This window comes from Balearica regulorum, chromosome 2, assembly GCF_011004875.1.
Source record: "Balearica regulorum gibbericeps isolate bBalReg1 chromosome 2, bBalReg1.pri, whole genome shotgun sequence".
Lineage (NCBI taxonomy): Eukaryota > Metazoa > Chordata > Aves > Gruiformes > Gruidae > Balearica > Balearica regulorum.
This window is the reverse complement of record NC_046185.1, coordinates 64,650,760-64,669,743: the sequence shown is the minus strand read 5'-3', so window position 1 is coordinate 64,669,743 and position 18,984 is coordinate 64,650,760. Positions and strand designations below refer to the sequence as shown.

Here is an 18,984-nt window from a genome sequence, read left to right as displayed (position 1 = left end):
GCAGAACTCCTAGTTTTCTAAAACTCTCAGGAAATGCAACCAGGAGTTTGATGCCTAATTAAATCATCTCCCCCAAATTTCCGGCCCTCTGCTGGCTGAGATTCTCAGAAACTGTGCAAAGAATGGATCTGACTTTCAGCAGGCAGTGTTGAGCATCCGCAGCCGCCACCGCCTCCCAGGGAGCTCCTGCCTGTTTGACAGCTTTGAAAATCATCAAGTCATTAAGCTACTACTTAAATTAAGAGCAAGGACCTAATTTTAGGTACCTGTATCTGAAATCTGTGTGCACTCATTGCCATCATTTCAAAATTCCTTGCACTAGAGACAGAATAGGACTTCCCCGATCCTAACTTCATATATCAACTCACATAATCTTGACCATGCCCTTTTGGTTCCTTGTCTTAGTGAAGTTCTGTGCCCACTCCTTGCTTGAGTCTTAAAATAAACATCTTTGTGGTTTGTATTTATGCGTAGATAGTCTGAGCATATGCGCGTACGCATACGTTTGCACGTATGCATATCTAAATCAAAGTACTTAAAAAGCTTTACTGTGTCTTAATACATATTGTATATCATCAGTGGAAGTTTTCACTGTGTTCACAGAAAGGAGTGTGTGTCTGTGTGTGTGTGTATGAGAGAGAAAGAAAGAGCAAGAGAGACAGACGGAGAGAGGGAGAGAGAGTGCACCAGGAATTATCTATGCATAAAGAAATTAAAAGAGAATATTTTTCCAGAGCAATTGAAGCCCATCTCCTGAACAATGACGACAGCTCCTCATTTTCGACAACAATAGAGGGCACGTAGGAGTCAGCTCATTAGAATATCTGTGGCTCTTTTCTGTTCTCTCTGCATTAAGCCCCCATAATGTCAGTTGTCACTTATTAATGACAATTAACTAGTAATCAGCAGTGAGACTCTTCGAGGTGGTCCTTGCCTGACAGGTGAAGAAAGAGAACATTGCGTAGTGCCATGCAGTGACATGGAACCTTCAAAGGGAGCACGGCATTTCCATAAATTATTTCAGAAAGAAATTTTCTTTTAGACATTCTCTTTAAAGCATTAGGATCTTTAACCCTAGAAGGACTATACGGTTGCAGCTGTCCTCCCTCCCCCCCCCGTCCCCTTATCGCTAGTATTGGATAAAATTGGAAGGCAGCCTGATCTGTCATGTAACCCAATTCCCATCTGGGGCTGGAATAGCTATCAACCCACTCTGCTGAAACTATAAATACCTTCCCTTGATACTCAACCTTAAGTGCTCACTTAAAATGATGCCCAGATATCAATAGTGAAGTTGCCAACTGAGAGCAGCTAGGTGGATGGCCAGTAGAGACTGCGACACATCTATTATAATGTCTTTAAAAATTAAATGACTCGTGAGCACTCTATCTATGTACACAGGTAGCCTATGAAATTGTATCACCTTCTCCCCTGTTTCTGTTGGCTTTTACACCCACTTGTTATGTCTTGTCTTAAATGAGATGGTAACTACTGTTACTAGGTGTTTCTACAGACCTGGACCTTGATTGCTATTGCGATATAAATCTGACCTAGCTACTGCTCGTAGAAAGACTGAAGTGGAAAAAAAACCCAACCACCAGCCACAAAACAACCATTAAATTTCCCTCATGCAAGGCTTTCCTCTTTGCTCCTCTCCCTGTCTTATGCAACACCAGGTAAAGAGCGGTCATCATCACATTTCATTTCAACTCTTTGCTCAAGCTTCCCTCCTTATCACTCCTCCTTCTCCCTGACCTTCCAGCTTTTGAACAGGCAATCCTGTGAAGTCTTTACATTGAATACGTCAGCTGTCCACCACAAAACCTTGTTTCCTTCCCGAGACAAATTCAGTCTCATTCCATGTTTTTTGCAAGCGGTCAGAGAGGTTCCCAAACATCGCTCAGGCATGCTCATATCTCCCAGCACAGAGCCCCTTTGAGCTTTAGCAGGCTAGGTCCCCTTTTGTTTCCTAACAGGCAAACAGGCCTTCCAGCCTTTCCCTTTTCACCCCTCTCAGTCCTAGCTTTCAAAATCCCTGCCTTCTGCTCTTGCTAATAGCAGTTATTCTCCTATCATTTCTTTTTCCCATCTTTTCCTTCTTCTCACAGTGGATCACCAAGCTCCAGTTCTTCTTTTGTGCTGCTTTTACCCTTCTGATGGCTGCTGATCATTAGACTCTGTTCTTAGTCGTTCCTTGGTCCTATTTCTTCTCTGTACTTTGCCAGATTCCCAGTTGTCAAAGCACACTTAAAAAATGTGAAATGTGACACTCACCAACCCCCAAAACTCGGGCGGAAGATCCCCATGCAATGTTAAGTCTAGACCTGCTGCCTTTTTTAGAGCAAAGCTATCTAATTTTTCACATTATCCCGCCACAGAAAAGTAGTGATGAGAAATAGTAGAGACAGTTAATGCTAAACACTACAAACTTTAGCAAGATAGCACTTTAGAGGCAGCTAAGAATACAACTCTCCCTTGAACATAAAGACACACATGACTGCAAAAAGAAATGTGCTATTCAGTGCATCCTTGAACCACATTTTATCATCATGCTACACACTCGAATACTGCTATATATAATTATTAATACGGCATGCCCATTGCAAACATGCTGAGTGTGTTTGACCTTGGATTGCCAGGTAATATACCAATGGTGGGCAGTGTCTGAGGCTGTAGTGTTTTTTAGATACAGCATTTGCACATTAATAAACTTAAAGCTTGTTTACTGTAAGAATTTTCCAGTTAAACCATTACAGTTACACCGGTAGCATTAGGCAGTTTCCCTACCACAGAAGCCCTGGGCAGTTTTTCTTATTACAGAATAAAAGTGGCTTTTTCCAGTTTGGCTTAAATTGCTTCCAAAGTACTTTAGTCTAAATTGAAAAAAAGTCCAGAATGAAAATGCCTAGGGAGTGACTTATACCAGTGAGAAAAACCATTAATGAATCTCACATCTCACCTACAACGGGTCTAGCTTTCCCTTGGAACATGGGATGAACAGAAGCGATCTACTACACAACTTTTTCACCTTTGTAAGTACTAAGCAATGAGATGTCAAAGACCCTAAAGTCAAAGGGCAGCGTTTTCAAGAAACACTTCTATTGCTGGGCATAACAAGTTAAGCTGAAGTGAAGAGGTCATCTGAAAACATAAAACTTTGTACCCTTTTATGATGATCAAAATCTCTTGCTATCCTACTCCTCTCCCTCCCAGTCGACCCTCACTTCTGTTCATCCGATGTTCCAAGGGAAAGCAGAATGATGGTGACTTGCGGAGCTGCTCTGCCAATCTCCTTGCTACGCTGGAGACTGGGGGGGAAAGCAGGGAGAAGAGGATGTTCTTGACACTGAGCCTGTAGCAGTGCTTCCATGACAACAAATAAGATGTTACGTGTTGGAACCGTGCAGCGATAAACTAAGCCTAACCAGGACTTGAAGAAGAAGGTTAGTTTTTTAGAGAACACTGCTACTCAGAAATGCTCAGGTTAAGCCATAATTTCTTTGCATGTCCCAATACACTGTGCAGTACTGAGGGGAGGAAGGAAGGTGAGAGCGGCAGAAATGTTGTCTCTGCCTAGCTGGGTTTCACTTCCAGAGGCAGTCTTCAGGATTTTACAGTAATGGTCTCCACTAGCTGCAGAATGGTGGCAAATAGCAGGCGACCCAATCTGTCTGTCCACATCTGAAGACGATGCCCATTTCCAAGACACAGCATTGTATCCTGTCATTCAAAAACACAAAACCTCATGATTTCAAGTAATTCAGCAGGATCGATATTTGACCTCAGCACTATGCAGTCCTGAGTATCCAAACTCCTCTGAAAGGAGTGGCAAGGGGTGAAGGGATTCTGAGCATGGTGATACACAGCATGCTATAGTGAAACTGAGGTGCCAGCTGGCAGGTTAATGCATTTTGCCAAACTGATTTAGCACCCACCAGTCCATTAGTGAACTTCTTTTGAAAGAAACTGCTTGCTCTTAGCTACTGGATCTTCCATCCCAGATTATATGGGACTGAACTTACTCTGATTATAAACTTTCTGGGGAGTAAGGAACTGTGCCTGAGAGCATGCTCTACTGGCTAGGCCTCTACCTGCCGGTCAGGAGCTTTGGGTGCTCTTTCTGACTACATGATTTTTAGCATGCTTTCTGGATTCCACCATCATGTGTGTCATCTTTTGGGTAGGAACTACGGGCACCACCCCATTTTTGTGCTTCACAGACAAGCTCAAATAAAAGCTTTGGTTTGTACACACTGTAAGGAGGCGGCTTTGGACAAGTTGTCATGTGTACCCAGAGAGATGACTTCCACCAGCATGACCCTGCAGGCTGGCCTGCGTTTGCCTAATACGTCCCATCAGCCCTTAAGATTTCATAATGTATGCTGCTCTGAGCAAATGAGTCAGCTCTGGACACCTACAAGAGCAGATGGGTTGCAGGCAACCAGACTCCAACTCCGCTTCCTCAAGTGACCACGTGGCATTTAGCCGCAGGTGTCCTACATCTGACAAGCCTGGTCAGGAACCTGTCAGGCTTTAACCTCCATCTTCAGACAATGCTGACACAACCACTCTGGATGGAAGTACAGTACACTGTCACTATGTTAAATTTGTTCAGAATTTTGCTGTACTGATAGTCAACCCATTGTGCCCTGAACAATTTAGTTAGAGAAATGCTTCTTTGAAAATAATTAATAATTTTAACAGTTAATACTCTCCAACATTTTTTACACTAAAAGTTTATCCAGAAGTAAAAAACATGAAAATCCTGGTAAACTGGCCATTGCTAATCAAATTTAAACTTTGCATTTTTTACAGAGGAGGGAAGAAACAGAGGAAACAACTACAGTAATTAGCATAAAAACTTACTAGACACATTTTGACCATGCCGACCCTGATTCAGCAGGTCACTAGACAGGACTGAAGAGAGGAGTGTAAAAAAAGTGATCTTCACAACAGAGTAACTGGAGCTTCTCATTCTCAGTGGGAAGGTCTACAGCTTTTACAATCATCACCTATTCTAATACTGGTTGTCTGAAAATAAACAGACAATACATTAGCCATGTATCAGTGTTTGCAGTTCTGATATCTTGGTGCTAAACTATTTTAAAATCAGTTTTGCTGTATCACCAGTCAAAAAACCAAAGCTAATGAAGACAGTGGATAAAGGAGCACGTTTCATAAATTACACTAACCTCAGGTAATCTGCATCATCTAAATAGACTTGTAAACTGTTCTCCTTTTTTACAACACACCCAGTTTCGGGTATCGATATTTAGCTATGATATCACCTTTTACTTAGAATAGCATTTTTCATGCCAAAATGAGGTCACTCCACCTACCTGTAGGATGAAGGTGACTACACACAGTGATGAAGAGAAACTATACAGAGCCACATGAAACATTATGAGAAGAACCTCAATCAGAACAGCAAGGAAAACAAAAATTGGGAAGAATCACATTATCTGGATTAGTATCTGGCCAGTGAATTGGGGTTAGCATTCTATTCTTACATGGACAGAAAAGGACCCTGCTTTAAATTTCAGTGAACAGATGGTGAAATCCCATTTCCTGCTACTTTCATGCTGGGAGAGTAACTCAATACTGAATCAGCCAGGAGACCGACACCTACAGAGCTGTGAGAACACTCCACGTGGAAACTGGCCTCTCCTTGGAGGTCTCCTAACCACGACCCCAGTCATACTATTTAAACAATATCACACGTTCAAATTTGAGATGGCTTTGGAAATTGTAGGCAGAAGCTGATGCAGTGTGCCTTGATTAGTCTAATGCAAGATAATGTGTATATTTTGAAGCCTTTATACTTAATTGCAATTGCATTTTAGCAGCATCCGTGATAAGGACATATTACGTTTGGTGTCATTATTACCAGCGTAACTACCCAGAGAAAGCCGTAACAAAGTTATGTTGCAGAAGACATTTGTGAATATCCCACCAAATACTATTATAAAGGAAAAAAAAATAAATATCATTCATTCAGGACTAATGTCATCAGTACACAGCTCTCTCAAATTTGCAGTGGTTTGCAACAGCTTCAAAACAGCAATACAGAAAAGTGCACAGAAGCAGAAATCAAACCTGTGAAATGGACAAACCAAGATCTTCCCCTCGCAGAACAGATACGAGCAAACATGTAAACATCAGCGATGTACTGCTGAAAAAAAAGGTAGCTTTGTACAGCTCTGAAAAGAATCAGATACAATGGATTTTGACTACGTCACAAAACAGGTATACAGGCTTAACAGAGGCTTACTGTGGGTTTTAGGACTCTTACATCTCTTTTCTTCAAGACCAGTGCCAAAAGGCTACGCATTCTCTTCCATGTAGTAGCTTTAGTAGCTATTAGTGGAATAGCACAAACTTACCTTTGTTGAAATGTTACTGAAATAAAGAAGAAACAACCCTGAAAATCAATTTTGAGGAAAAGAGTAACTCTGCTTTAAACCATGCAAATTTTCTTTAAAAGGAATTTTTTTGGAAGCACGATATTCAAACAAAAGTGGCAAAAATCCAAAGAATAAAGATCGTACTGTCGCTGTGCTTCATTTTGTTAAGCAAGTGAAACATTAGAGCCCTCAAATTTTCATCTACGTCATATTTCAGTCATAGAAAGTGTTACATCAGCATAGTCGCCAGGTAAAGCTGCTAGTTTATTCTAAATGGACTTTCTTCAGACACTGGCACAGATGATGAGTGATTGTCCAATTCTGAAGCTATCAGAACTGAACGGATTTAGCAATGTCATAAACACCTCTCGAGGGAGTCACCTGGTGTTGAGAACTCACTTTACATGCCATGTTTCAAAATGAGTTTTAATGGATTTACATTAGATTCAAACCCACTTTAGAGCTATTATTTCTCCCTTTCAACCTTTTCACCCACCACTGCAATGTAATACAGCGTATTGTATAATCACGTTTGCAGGCCCGTGGTAAAGTAAACAAAACTTCAAAGGGTTATTATTTAAAGACTTTGTATTAGAGCCATAGGCCTGACTGTTATTCTTCCTCGCCACCCCTTGGGCCCAAAGTACATAATCATCCAGTAATTGAACTGGAATGTCTAAATGGCTGGATCCCCTGAAGGACATAGGTAGTTAGCAGCACAGAAAGTAAGGGACATTTTAAAAAAAAAAAAAAACAACCTCATGGCACTTTCCTGCACTAGTTAGAAATACTATGTAAATGTAACTGACCCGGACCTGCTAGGCTCTTGCAGAAAACGGAACAACACATGGATGTTTCCGGGGTTGTAACTGCAAAGATTACACGTAGAATTGTGCTGTGTTTGGAAGCAAAGATCTTACATTTAAATTACTTTCAGAAGAACTGAGAAGCCGCAGCAGAAATATACATACGTACACAGAAGTATATATAACACAATAGTATCACTAATACCATGTGAAAGCAAACCCCTCTAGGTCCTCATGTTTAATAGCCCCTCCAAAAAGTGTAATGGATAGCAGATCCCAGGCTTTCATACACTGTAACTGTCAAAGCACTCAGGAGATAGAGTAGTGAAGGCTCTGACAGCTCTCTTTTACATTCTAAATGACATCTGCATTCAACAGAACAGAAATAAAGATTAAGGGAAACACCTGACATGATAGCACTCAGCTTACCTCAAAATGCAATATTTAAAAAGTACAGAGAAACACAGGTCTGCCTTCTTGTACTATAAGTACAAACTGGTGTCAAAGCCTCAGAGGTCTCCACCGCTGCCAGAAAGGCAAGCACCACAGCATTCAACAGACCACCGGGGCCAAAGCCACAGCCTCTGACGGTGGAACTGTTGAAATTAAAAGGTGTTTTGCCCAAGAAGGAAAGGGAGGAGACGGTCTTTGAATGCAGGCAGAAAATGGCTATGGGTACAGTCATACAGCACAGGAAAATTAACTTGGCCGAAACCTTTGCAACCCTTCTTGCGCTTCAGTGCCGAGCAGAACGCCCGTTGCTAATTGACGGCGCCCTACTGATTCTGTACCTTTGGCAGTACCTACCTACTGCAAATCTCTTTTAAGAGGTTATTAGTATTACGGCTTCGAATGAAACACGTCAGCACACAGATCACGAGAGATGATTTTGAATAGATTTTTGCTGGTTGATTATATAAACGATGCCTCTTATTGCTGGAATAACACCTCAAAGGCAATATAATGACGACATGACAATGTATGTAAATCAAGAACTGCATGTGGGTTTATTTTACACTTGAGAAAACAGTGGATTTAATTGTGTGAACCAAAATGTACTGTACAATATTAATGATAAAACATCAAAATGTATAATTCATAGTGCATTGCTTGCTTTATTTTTATTTATTTATTTTTTTTGTCAGATAGTTCCTTTAAGTACATACATCTGGAAAGATGCAGGTGCCAGTAAAATTTCTCTATTTATATCAAGCTGCAGGAACTAAATTTTATTCAAAAAGTGTGGTTTTACATTATATACACAGAAATCGAATATAAAATGACAATATAAAAAGTTAAAAGAGAAAGCATACAGCCAGAAGGTACAAAGAAAGTTGAACAGTTTAAAATGGTACGATATGTAACATGTAATTTTTTAAGCTGATGCTGGCAATTTACAAGGAACAGAATCCAACATTTGCCCCATTTTTTTTTTGTTTTCATTTACCAATGCAGCACACTATAGAAAGGTCAGCTTGTACCAAAGCTTAACATTTGTAAATAACTATAAACTGCAGTATTTTACAGGAAAGAAAAAAAAAAAAAAAAAAGGAAAGAAAAGAGCATTTTTACACTTGTTTTAAATAACAGCTTGCATACTTTTTTTTTTTTTTTTTTTTTTGCCAAAAAGTGGCAATTCTCAGCATCCAGAGGGTTTGGGCATAGTGGCAACTTGGTTTGCTTTTTTTTTTTTTTTTAGTTATTATTTAACTTATACAGTTGTGGCTTCCTAACCCCTTGAGTACTACACAGCTCTCCTTCTTCCAAGGACTGCATGCACAATTTCTTCACAAACCAGTTCTGCATTAAAAAAAAAAAAAAAAAGAAGCTCATTCATTTTAAAAAAAAAATAAGTTCTGCTTCCGACACAGCTTTTATTTGAATGAAATGCCTTTAAGCCTTTTGTTTTGTTTTTTTCCTTATTTACTTATTTAGCAACTGGGAAAGGCACAGAAATGCTATTACAGTTCTCAGAGGGTTAAAACTTGACACTACCAGGTTCTGTGACCTTTATTGTCATGGCAACTTTGTAATTTTAGGATGTCTCTTTATCATTGTTCTTTGTGTCTTTCTTTACGGCTAAATTAATGTCTCTCAATAGTGTCTCCCACTATATTCTACAAAAGATAGCTTAACATCAAGGACAGATGTTGAAAATAAAGGTCAGACTTTGACTCACAAAAAATAAAAACAGAAACAAAAAATAACCATGCACAGATCAGACAAAGAGCATATAAATATAACTACAAAATAAGTGTAAGAAAAACCAAGGTCCAGATAGGCAGTTCAGCAACAAAAGTAAGACTGATTTCAGAGGCTCAGGTCAGGCCTAGTGCAGTACTATGAAGAAGTTTAGTGCAATGTTCCTGTGGTCACTTGCATACCTGGCTGCTTACCTGGACGCTATTGTTTTTCTAACTCAGTTACATAGATCAGGTGGTCCTCTGGGGACTTGCCATGTGTTTTACTAAGGTGCAGTTTGACTGCATGCTTGCTTGCAAAAGTTCGGTTACAGAGCTTACACTGGAATGTGGAGCCTAGGTCCTCCTCGGCAATTCCAAGTGAGCCCAAAGTCTTGTTTGCGAGGACTTTTGAAACATTCTGCTGTTCTTGAATCTGATTAAGCGGCAACTTTGACAGATCCTTCAAACTAAACCCTAGGTGTGTCTCTAAGTGACTTATGTATGTAGAAGCAGTCCTGAACTGAGAGGCACAATCATTGCAAAAGAAAACAGGATGTCCTGTGTCCAAGTTCTTTAAAAATTTAGTTCCACCTGTCCTCCTTAACTGATACTTCACATTGGCCAGCCAGTGGCTAATTGTGGTCATGGAAAGACCAGTAAACTTAGAGATGTGTACCCGCTCTTGTGGACCGAGGTCCGACATAATGTATTTGCCTTCTGGGGTCTCCCTCAAGCTGGAAGCAAACTGGGCTTGAAGGATCAGAAGATGCTGAGGGTTCCAGTTGGACTGTCTGCCCTTCCTCTTGTGTACTGGCGACAGTTCATCCAGAGCTTCCTCAAAACTGCTCCCGTCAGCATCAGACTTCTCTGACACGGTAGACGGAGTCGACGACTTGGGTGTCAAACGCCCCGTGAGGTTCTTCACCATATCTGAAATATCCAGCAGGGCACTCTCCCTTAGCGGGGACGAGGCAGAGTCAGCCACACTGGAAACAAGAGGTTTGGTTTTGGACTTGGTTAAATCAATAGGTTGATCACTGTTCTCATAGTAATACCGGTCAATAGCATCAGCCTGCTTGACCGGAGTGGTTGGGTAAATGGGTTTGTCCAACATGCTGTTGCTAATTTTGTACAGCATGGCCAAAGGGTCCAGAGAGGGGCTTACCGGCTTGGAAATTTTGCCTAAGTGGGTATTCATAATGGACTGTAAAGCGCTCAATGGATTAATGAAGGATGGCTCAGGTGAGTGATCTGTGATGATTCCTAGATTGTTACAGCCGTTTGCAACCTTTGTTTTAAGTGGCTCTGTACCATTTGGCGTATGTGCTTCTGCTGGACTATCCTTTTTGACCTTCTGAACTTCCGTCTCAGAGCCCTTCTTCTGCTGCTGTTTGTTATTTATCTCTTCTGCTTTTGGGAAATCCTTGTTTTCTTTGGCAGCAGGTGACAGGGGTTTGACTGGAGAACTCTTCTCTTTCTCCAAAGGCTTTTCTTCCTTCTTCACACTGATTTTACCTGTAACTTTCTCCACCAGCTCTTCCATAGCAGATACATTGCTCTTGTGAGGTGGGGGTGTGAGATTGCCAGGGGAATGGATGAGCGCGTTGTGTTCTGACGACAGTGACTTTACACTGCTGGCGTAAGACGGCTGCATTTGAACACTCTGCACCGCGGGCTGAAGGGGTTTGACTGTTCCCGGGAGCTGGTATGCTGCATGAATACTGGGATATCCTCCCCAGGAAGGTGCTCCATTCTGAGCTTTGCTGATAGCTGTTGTCACTGTGTTCTCCAGGGATTTCAATATGTCTATTCCGCCCTTAGGACTATCATCTAGATCCTCCTCTCTGAGGTATTGATACAAAGTTGTTGGCTCAAATTTCTCTGTAGAGTCCTCATTCTCTTCTTTAATCTTTTTCTCTGTTTCACTGACCACCACCTTTTCCTTCTCTAGGTCTTTCTTTTCCTCCGAGTTTGTGGAGCCCGCTGGGGAATCGGGCTGCTTTTTAATGCTGGAGGCTGGTAGCCTTGTGTGGGTGGTGGGCGGAAGGGGTATAGACTGTATCTTCTCCTCCACCACAGGGTCCAATACTAGCTGCTTGCCTTTTTTGGAAGCAGAATTGGTCACCTTCAAGAAATGACCAGTGACCATCATGTGAGCAGTGAGCTGCTGCAAAGTGTCGTGGGAACTGCCACATTCCATGCATTTCAGTATCTGGGCTTTGCGTGCCTCAAACTGCCAAGTGTAGCTAGCACCATTTTGATAGCCATAGCGGTTGTTTGGAGTCACGTAGGGGTTGGCAGTTTTCTGATCCTTTGCAGACTCACCCAGTGAAGCTTCTGCAGTGATCCCTGTGGGCTCAGGTGAACAAGGTGAAGCTAAGTCCTGAAGTGCTCGCTTTTTGGTAGAAGGGACCAATTTAGTGATGGCTGGTACTGGCTCCTTCAGAGGCACTTTCTGGTAATGCTTTGTTTTTATCATATGGACACTGAGGTCTTGCAAAGACTCAAACGAATGCCCACAGTACATGCACTTCAGCACTTTTTGGGCATCCTCTTTGCCTTCCATTTCCATAAGTGATCGTTTTCTAGGCTTTGACCACCGTTTGGTCTTATCAGCTTCTTTATCTCTGTTGTCATCACGGTAATGTCCAGTTTCATTCATGTGCACTGTGAGCTCCACCAGTGTGTCATAGGCTGCACTGCAGTCTTTGCATCGGAACTTGCTAGCACCGGTGAACACAGACCCATAAAGTTTATTGTTTTGCCGGTAAAGCTGTACTGTGCTGAAAAGACTAGGCTCTGGGAGAAGTCCGTACGATGAGGTCTGCTGCAAAGTTTTAGCTAATGCAGCTTGGTGCCAGTCATAACCTGAGCCGCCACTGTTACTGTTACTAGTATTACTGGTAGTTGTACTGGTACTAGTGTTGGTACTGGTAGTATTAGTACACTGGGAATTGGCATTGGTGTCAGTACTGGTGGTGTTTTCATTCTGGCCGATTCCGTTGTTGCTGGTGGTTGGATTGGATTTCTTTAAGTCCAAAGCTAAACTGGACCAGCAAGTCTCTGAAAGCAAATTTGCATACACAGCTTTTATTTGTGCCAAGCTGTCCTGTGGATAGGAAACATTGTCTGTGCACTGAGGATCCTCTTTCTCTTCTTTAGAGGAAGTGCCTTTGAAATGGGCCAGCTGATCGCTGTTTTCACTAAACGGCGAACCATAGCCTGCATCCTGATTAGTTGCAGTGCTGACTGGGGAGTTCTGGTAGCTTTGAGCCTCTTTGATCTCCGCTTCTTCATTGCACAAATACTCATTCTCCTGGATGTCCAGAGACAGCCCATCATCTTCCACACTGTCTTCATCTATTTCTGCTGCTTTCAATTCCTCCTCAGGAACATATGCTAAAATACAGGAGAGGAGGGGGGGAGAAACAAGACAAAGTTATCGAACGTACATTTTACATCATTGCTGTCTTCTGTACTAAAAGCAGTAACCATAAAGACAAATTTTGAAGATACATCCAGAAACCAAACTCACCGTCACTCACACACTCCACCTATAAATCCACATACTCTTTCCTGGTTACAGTTTGATATGAGTGCTATCTAAGAATAAACTTTGACTTCAGCAGTAAAATACGTGCCAGGACCACAGTAGATGATACCATAGTATCAAAACCAAAATCAAGCAAAGAGCCTACTAAACTAGTTTTTATCAACTTAAAAAATGTCCCAGCACTGAGCTATATTTGCTGCACTACATATGTGCAACACATTGCAGCTGACCTGCACCTCTCACACCTAGTTGGCTTGACCAACTCCAGCCCGTCAGGGCTGTCTTTTCTGGCAAACTGGCTTTAGCGACAGTTTCAAGGGCCATTTCTGTGCCACCGCAACCTGACTCTAATGGAGCTATATGGGGCAAGTGTGTCAGGTCAGCTGTTCCAGGGTCTCCTGGTGGCTGCCTGTACTTGGGTCCATCTGAGAGCAGAACAGCTTTCATTTTTACAAGGTGAAAAGAGAAGCAAGACTCTGATTGTTTTCTGAAATGGCTAGGATATACTTTGCCTCCTGTTACGATCTCATGTGGGTCCTGCATTTACCATTTTGAAAACAGCAGTGAGCAACTAAAAGTAAATGTTAGAGATTAATTTTTAAAAGCAACAAACAAAAAACTTGAGACCTCCACCCCAGCCTGATTATTGGTTTATGGTAAATACAAAACTTTGCTACTGTATTGCCACCTGGTGAAACTACATAATCTTACCAAACTACGTGTTTATCTATATCGAACTATTTTTTAAACTAGCAAATGTGATATTCATGAGCAGATGGCCATTACATCAAAACACATTTACTCCAAGGGCCCAATTCACAGAAGCGGCTTACATGTACCTAAGTGATAAATGTACACTTTTATTGCAAAGCAGAAAACATACTTGTACACATTTCCCTCCAGTTTTGTAAAAGAAGCTTAAAAAAATCACAATGATAATGGAATGTAGATCATTTATAAGCATGTCAAGGTAGAAAACATGGATTGTGAACAATTTTCAGTAATCGAATAAAAAAATGCCTCCTTGTCAGGCGAACAGTGCAGCAAGTGATGCTGAAATGCGGGCTATGTCCCTCCATGGCACAATACTGAAAGCAAGCCAGAAAACGAGGCACTTCTGCTCCTATGTGATATGAAGAAAATACATATTATCATGTTAACACAGCTGAGGTCGTCGTCTTCTTGGGGGGAGCATAAGTAAAGTTGAGCCTCTTTTTGTACACAGTTGCTAATATATTCTGAAACTTTTTTATGAAAAATAAAAAGAATCTTCTCTCACTGTAATATGGAAACTCTTTGAAACTTTTTTTTTTTTTAAGAAAAATAACAGTATTATGGTCAGTACTGCATTCTGCATTCACCTTTGCAATTCAGTCTTAATGCAGCCCCTAACTACTTCAGACTAATCTTTAAAGATAAAGTAGAAAAGTAGCCCTGCTAGTACTGGGGTAGTGCTGAACCTTTAGATGCCCACTGCATCTTTCATCTGTCCTGTGTCAATTTTTTTTAGAAGAATTTGATTTTTTAGTTTTTTAAAAAAATGTTAAGCAGGATCCAATTCGTTACAGAGTGCCTCAACCTCAGGTGTTTGTTTTCTAATATATTTTAAAGAATCGGTGAGTACCAAGCACAAAGTCACTACAGAAATCGTCCTGGAGCCAAAGCCAGGAAAATGCCATAAAAGCATTATAAATCCAGAAAAAAATATTCTTAAAAATGCATTTAATCCATAAAATGAAAAATAAAATACAGAAATAGTAAAAGAACTAAGAAGTCAGCTTCCCAGTGTTGCAGTAATGCTGCTGTTGAAACACTCTGCAGGTATTTGAGCACGGTAGTACTGCTGCAGTTGTGAATTCTAGGCATGCAAGTAGAATTCACTCCTACACCTACAGTCTAAGATCTCTTAGCTCTCTCATTAAACACACTTGTTTTCAGTCATTTCTAACAGCAAAAGACAAGACATTTTTATGTTTCAGAGAAGTAAAGAACACTTATAGAAGAATACAGTTTGTGATTCTGAAATTACTTTTAAATAAAAAATACAAAAACTCTTGAGGCCTAAAATGCATAAAAATGGGCAGTTACCAGCTGGCATTTTCATTTTTAAAAAGCCCCAAAAACTTAGTAATGATCAACAGACAGTCACTAAGTAGAAGTTGAAAACTGAGGGGGCCTGCATTCTGAGCTTTTATGAACAGCTATCTTCTTACTAACCTCAGTGGAACTATGCCAAATTTCTCTAATTTTCACATCCCAGTATTTTAAATAAATAAATGTAAGAAACTGTTGTAAGATGCTGAATGTTGCTATAGTTGATACATTCTGTAAAAATCCATATGAATTATCTTACATCTCTTTACTTAATTCTAAATTGCGTAAGTATGTATTTTTATAATTGCTGTGTGTAACCATCTAAATACGTGCTTAAGTAAAAACTCTACTTGAGCCACTGACCTCTTTTATTTTCCTTTATTTATTTATGACAGTGTGTTTCCTCTATTCTCGTACTTTTGCACTTCACCATAAAAATAAAAGGAGCTAAACCACACAAGAAATGTTAAAACTACATGAAAGGTCAGTGTTAAACTGTCAAAGCAAAGAAACTGAGTGTTAGGGTGAAATATCCATCTTTCACTTTCCTAGTCTTGGGTTCTGCTGAAACTACTACACAATTGAGTTCACTCCCTTACCAGTATATACCGCAATATAAGAGTTAAGAATGTACGATTGGCCAGGACTCTGATTGTCTGATTTCAGAATTTAAACCAGATTCTGGAAAAAAATTAATTTACATGATGTGCACACCCACATGTCTGTACAGTTGTTATCTGAAATAACACAAAGAAATACTGCTTCTTAACCAAAAGAGAGTAATTTATCTGAAATGTTTAATTTCTATCACTGCAATCAAAAAGATTTTATTTAACTCCTTTAGTTACCATAGGATACACACAATACCTTTTCATTCAAGACTACTAATGTTTATAAGATGAATAGCAGCACACTCAACATATGGTATTTTGCAAGGTCAGTGCAATTCTCTAACTGAAAAGGTTTCTGTTAGAGATAATTTAAAAGCATACAAAATGAAGAACGTTAATTTCTAAAAACATGTATGTTTTACTACAAATTCTCACAGAAATCTGACAAATAAGTAAGCTTCAGAATTTTAAACACAGCAAAAATGTTCCTATTATAATTACTTGCCAAGACAAGTAATATTATTCTATGTCAAATAAAAGCGTGAGATGTTTAGATTCTCCCCCTAAATTATAATAGGTAGCTCAAGACAGACAAACAGCTTCTGTTTCTGTGACCGAGAAACTCAGCAATCTTCTCCAGATACTCCTGCACCTGCACAGACTCTGCTGGTTTACATGTGTCCTGAAACCACACAGAAATACCAAAAGCAGATATAAGTAGTGATCCTCCTCAACAAAAACTATAACCAAAGTGGAAGAAATTACAGAACGTAATGTCAGCTTTTCTTTTCCTTCTCATTTGTGCATGCACAAGACTCAGGCAAATGCACGGTGGAAAAGGGGGGGGAAAGCTTCAAATTCCATACAACTAAAAATTAAGGGGAGCAGTTCATATTTCTTTTCTTCTTATTAAGTCTTGCTAATATTTTTTGCCTATAAATGTGCCTTCTGGATGCCAATGCTTCCCCATAGATACACTGTCATCTTTGAGCAGTGTTAAAAGCTGTGCATTCTAATCTAAGTGGACATGAGACGCTATATATTGTACATGTGAGTAGCACAGCACATTGTGTTTGCTTCAGTGAGAATATTTACACCATAAATACACGTCCATTGTTTGAAAAAGCAGACAGAGATCCAAAATGTAAGGATGTGGTTAAAAATATAAATATTCTCACATAAAACCTTTCCGTAACCTCGGACCGGTGCTTTTGAAGGAATCTGTCTCTACGGAGGTATTCTTTTCCATTCAAAAAGGGATTCAGCATCAAACACAGGATTTTGAAAAGGACAAAAAGTAACCACTGTCTTTGTTTTTAACAGTCTACAAAACTAAATGTAATAAACTCTTCAAGACCCAATTTTAAATCCTCCAAATAAATAAATTTATGCAGAAGAAACACCTAAGTATTGAAGGCCACAATTCAGTCAAGCAATTGAATACTGAAATAAATTTCACTGAAATACATATTTCATAGTTTCAACAAACAGGGATGGGTTTAAGTCTAAAATTCTTTACTAAATCAGGGCCTACGCTGGGACTAAAACAATAGCGGCACGACGTGAATGCTCACTATTCTTCAATAGATGTATTTCCACAGCTTCTAATATTTACCCAGCCAACAGGAGACAGCAGCTGCAGAAGTTTTCACAGCCCACACTGTCACCTTGCACAAACTGCACTCTAGGCTGGGGGTGACTTCCACAGCACACAAGAACACATTTCATATCTTCGGTAAAAAAGTACGGATAGAAAAGACAACCTACAGCCACACATCTCCCTCGTTACAGAAAAATTAGAGAGGGAAAAAAACCACATTTACAGATACGTTTCCAGAACACAGAGTCATGAGAGTTTTACAAAAGAATCCATAATCTCACATGGTGAGAGGTTAACATGCCTGCTGGAAGATTTGCGAATTTTCTATATTAGTATGTACAAATGTTCATACAAAATTCTGGCACAGATGCTACAAATCTGTGTGTGTGTCTGTATTACAATGTCACTACAGTGGAAAAATATGGCTCAGTTATGACAATGGCTGAGGAGCAGCGCAGACTATCAGACAACCAAATAACCTTACTATGGTGGTTTGTGTCTTTCACTTCTAATTGCAGCAAAATAGGGGGCAAAATACTAGAACTGCCTACCCTCTAATTCTAATGCAATGGGTCTGAAAGGTAGATAAGGTACTGTAACAAGAACAACCTCCCTGCTTCTAGCAGGTTGAATGATAACCCTTAAAGGCATCCCATTAAAAACCAACAAAAAGATTCTTCACCTCCTTCTCTTCTCTCCCCTATCCCCTTAAAATGAATGCTGCAAATTATTAGCCAACGCTGGCAATTGGAGAACGAAGCAGCTTGCATGCGGGTATATTTTCACAGTGATTCTAATCTGAGAAATTTACTTGCACTTCCCCTTCTATCTGATAAACTATACATTCAAGCATTCTCATTAGCGTTCGGATCACCAAGGAGAGCTGGAGATGAATCAGTCCATCCACCCCTCCTCTCCCTGCTCTGTCGAGATTATTTCATTGAAATGTTCATTTTCATCCCTGCTGGCAACATTAGAATGGAAGTATTTAACCTGTTTCCATTACTTATACAAATTACCATTATGGGGTAGGACAGATGTTAGAATCATGCCACATAACTGACTTCCATACATTCTTTACAGGGAGGATAAGAAGAAGGAAAGCTGTTAGATCATATTATCCAGTCTCAATAATGTTCTCTCCGCTACCAGATTCATTAACTTCCAACATCAACGTTTCACTTTCTTTCTGCGTGAAAATGTTCCGTCTCCTTGAGCTCATTTAATTTTAGCAGGAAATCTTTGTCAGAAATAATTTTTTGATCAGGTGCTCTAACTAAGGGTTGAAGGGGGGCTGGGGAAAGAATAAAGAAAAGGGGGAGAAAAACCCAACACCTTGTCGAAAATGTTATTTCTCTAACATGGATGATGAAAGAGAAGTCAGTTAAGATGCTGGTACTCAAAGATGGCTGTCACTTCAGATAGGGGATGGCACGACTCACCTAGACAGGTGACGCTTTGGTGGAGCAAAGGCTTGCTGCATTATTGAGAGCACCAGAGATCAGGATGACAAAGACTGTAGGCCCAGGGTGCCTGGGGCTCCTAGAGAAGTCACTTCAGCAGGCACATGGATTTCAGCCTCCATTTGCATCACTAACTAATAGCGAAGTACAAAACAAAAGTTCGGTGATTAAAAGGCAAGCACACGGGTACAGGCGGCAAGTACCCCAGTCGCTGTCGGCAGTAAATTTCTATTCATTTTTAAAGAACAGAGTAAAAGCTCATAATTTTTA

The 18,984-nt window shown here is 40.3% G+C and overlaps 1 protein-coding gene across 2 annotated transcripts in view; it reads right to left on the bottom strand.

Moving 5' to 3' along the window:
• Window positions 1-8,194: 8,194 nt before the first annotated feature.
• TSHZ1 (teashirt zinc finger homeobox 1) overlaps window positions 8,195-18,984 on the bottom strand; it is a 55,656-nt gene continuing 44,866 nt past the window's right edge. Inside the window, exons 2-3 of one of the 2 annotated variants that reach the window (XM_075744555.1) lie at window positions 9,607-12,792; window positions 8,195-9,010 (exon numbers count right to left, since the gene is read on the bottom strand). In XM_075744555.1, coding sequence (XP_075600670.1) covers window positions 9,614-12,792 — 3,179 coding nt within the window. In that variant the 3' untranslated portion in view covers window positions 8,195-9,010; window positions 9,607-9,613. Of the gene's footprint in view, window positions 12,793-18,984 lie in introns of both variants that reach the window. The other variant, XM_075744554.1, reaches the window with a different exon arrangement.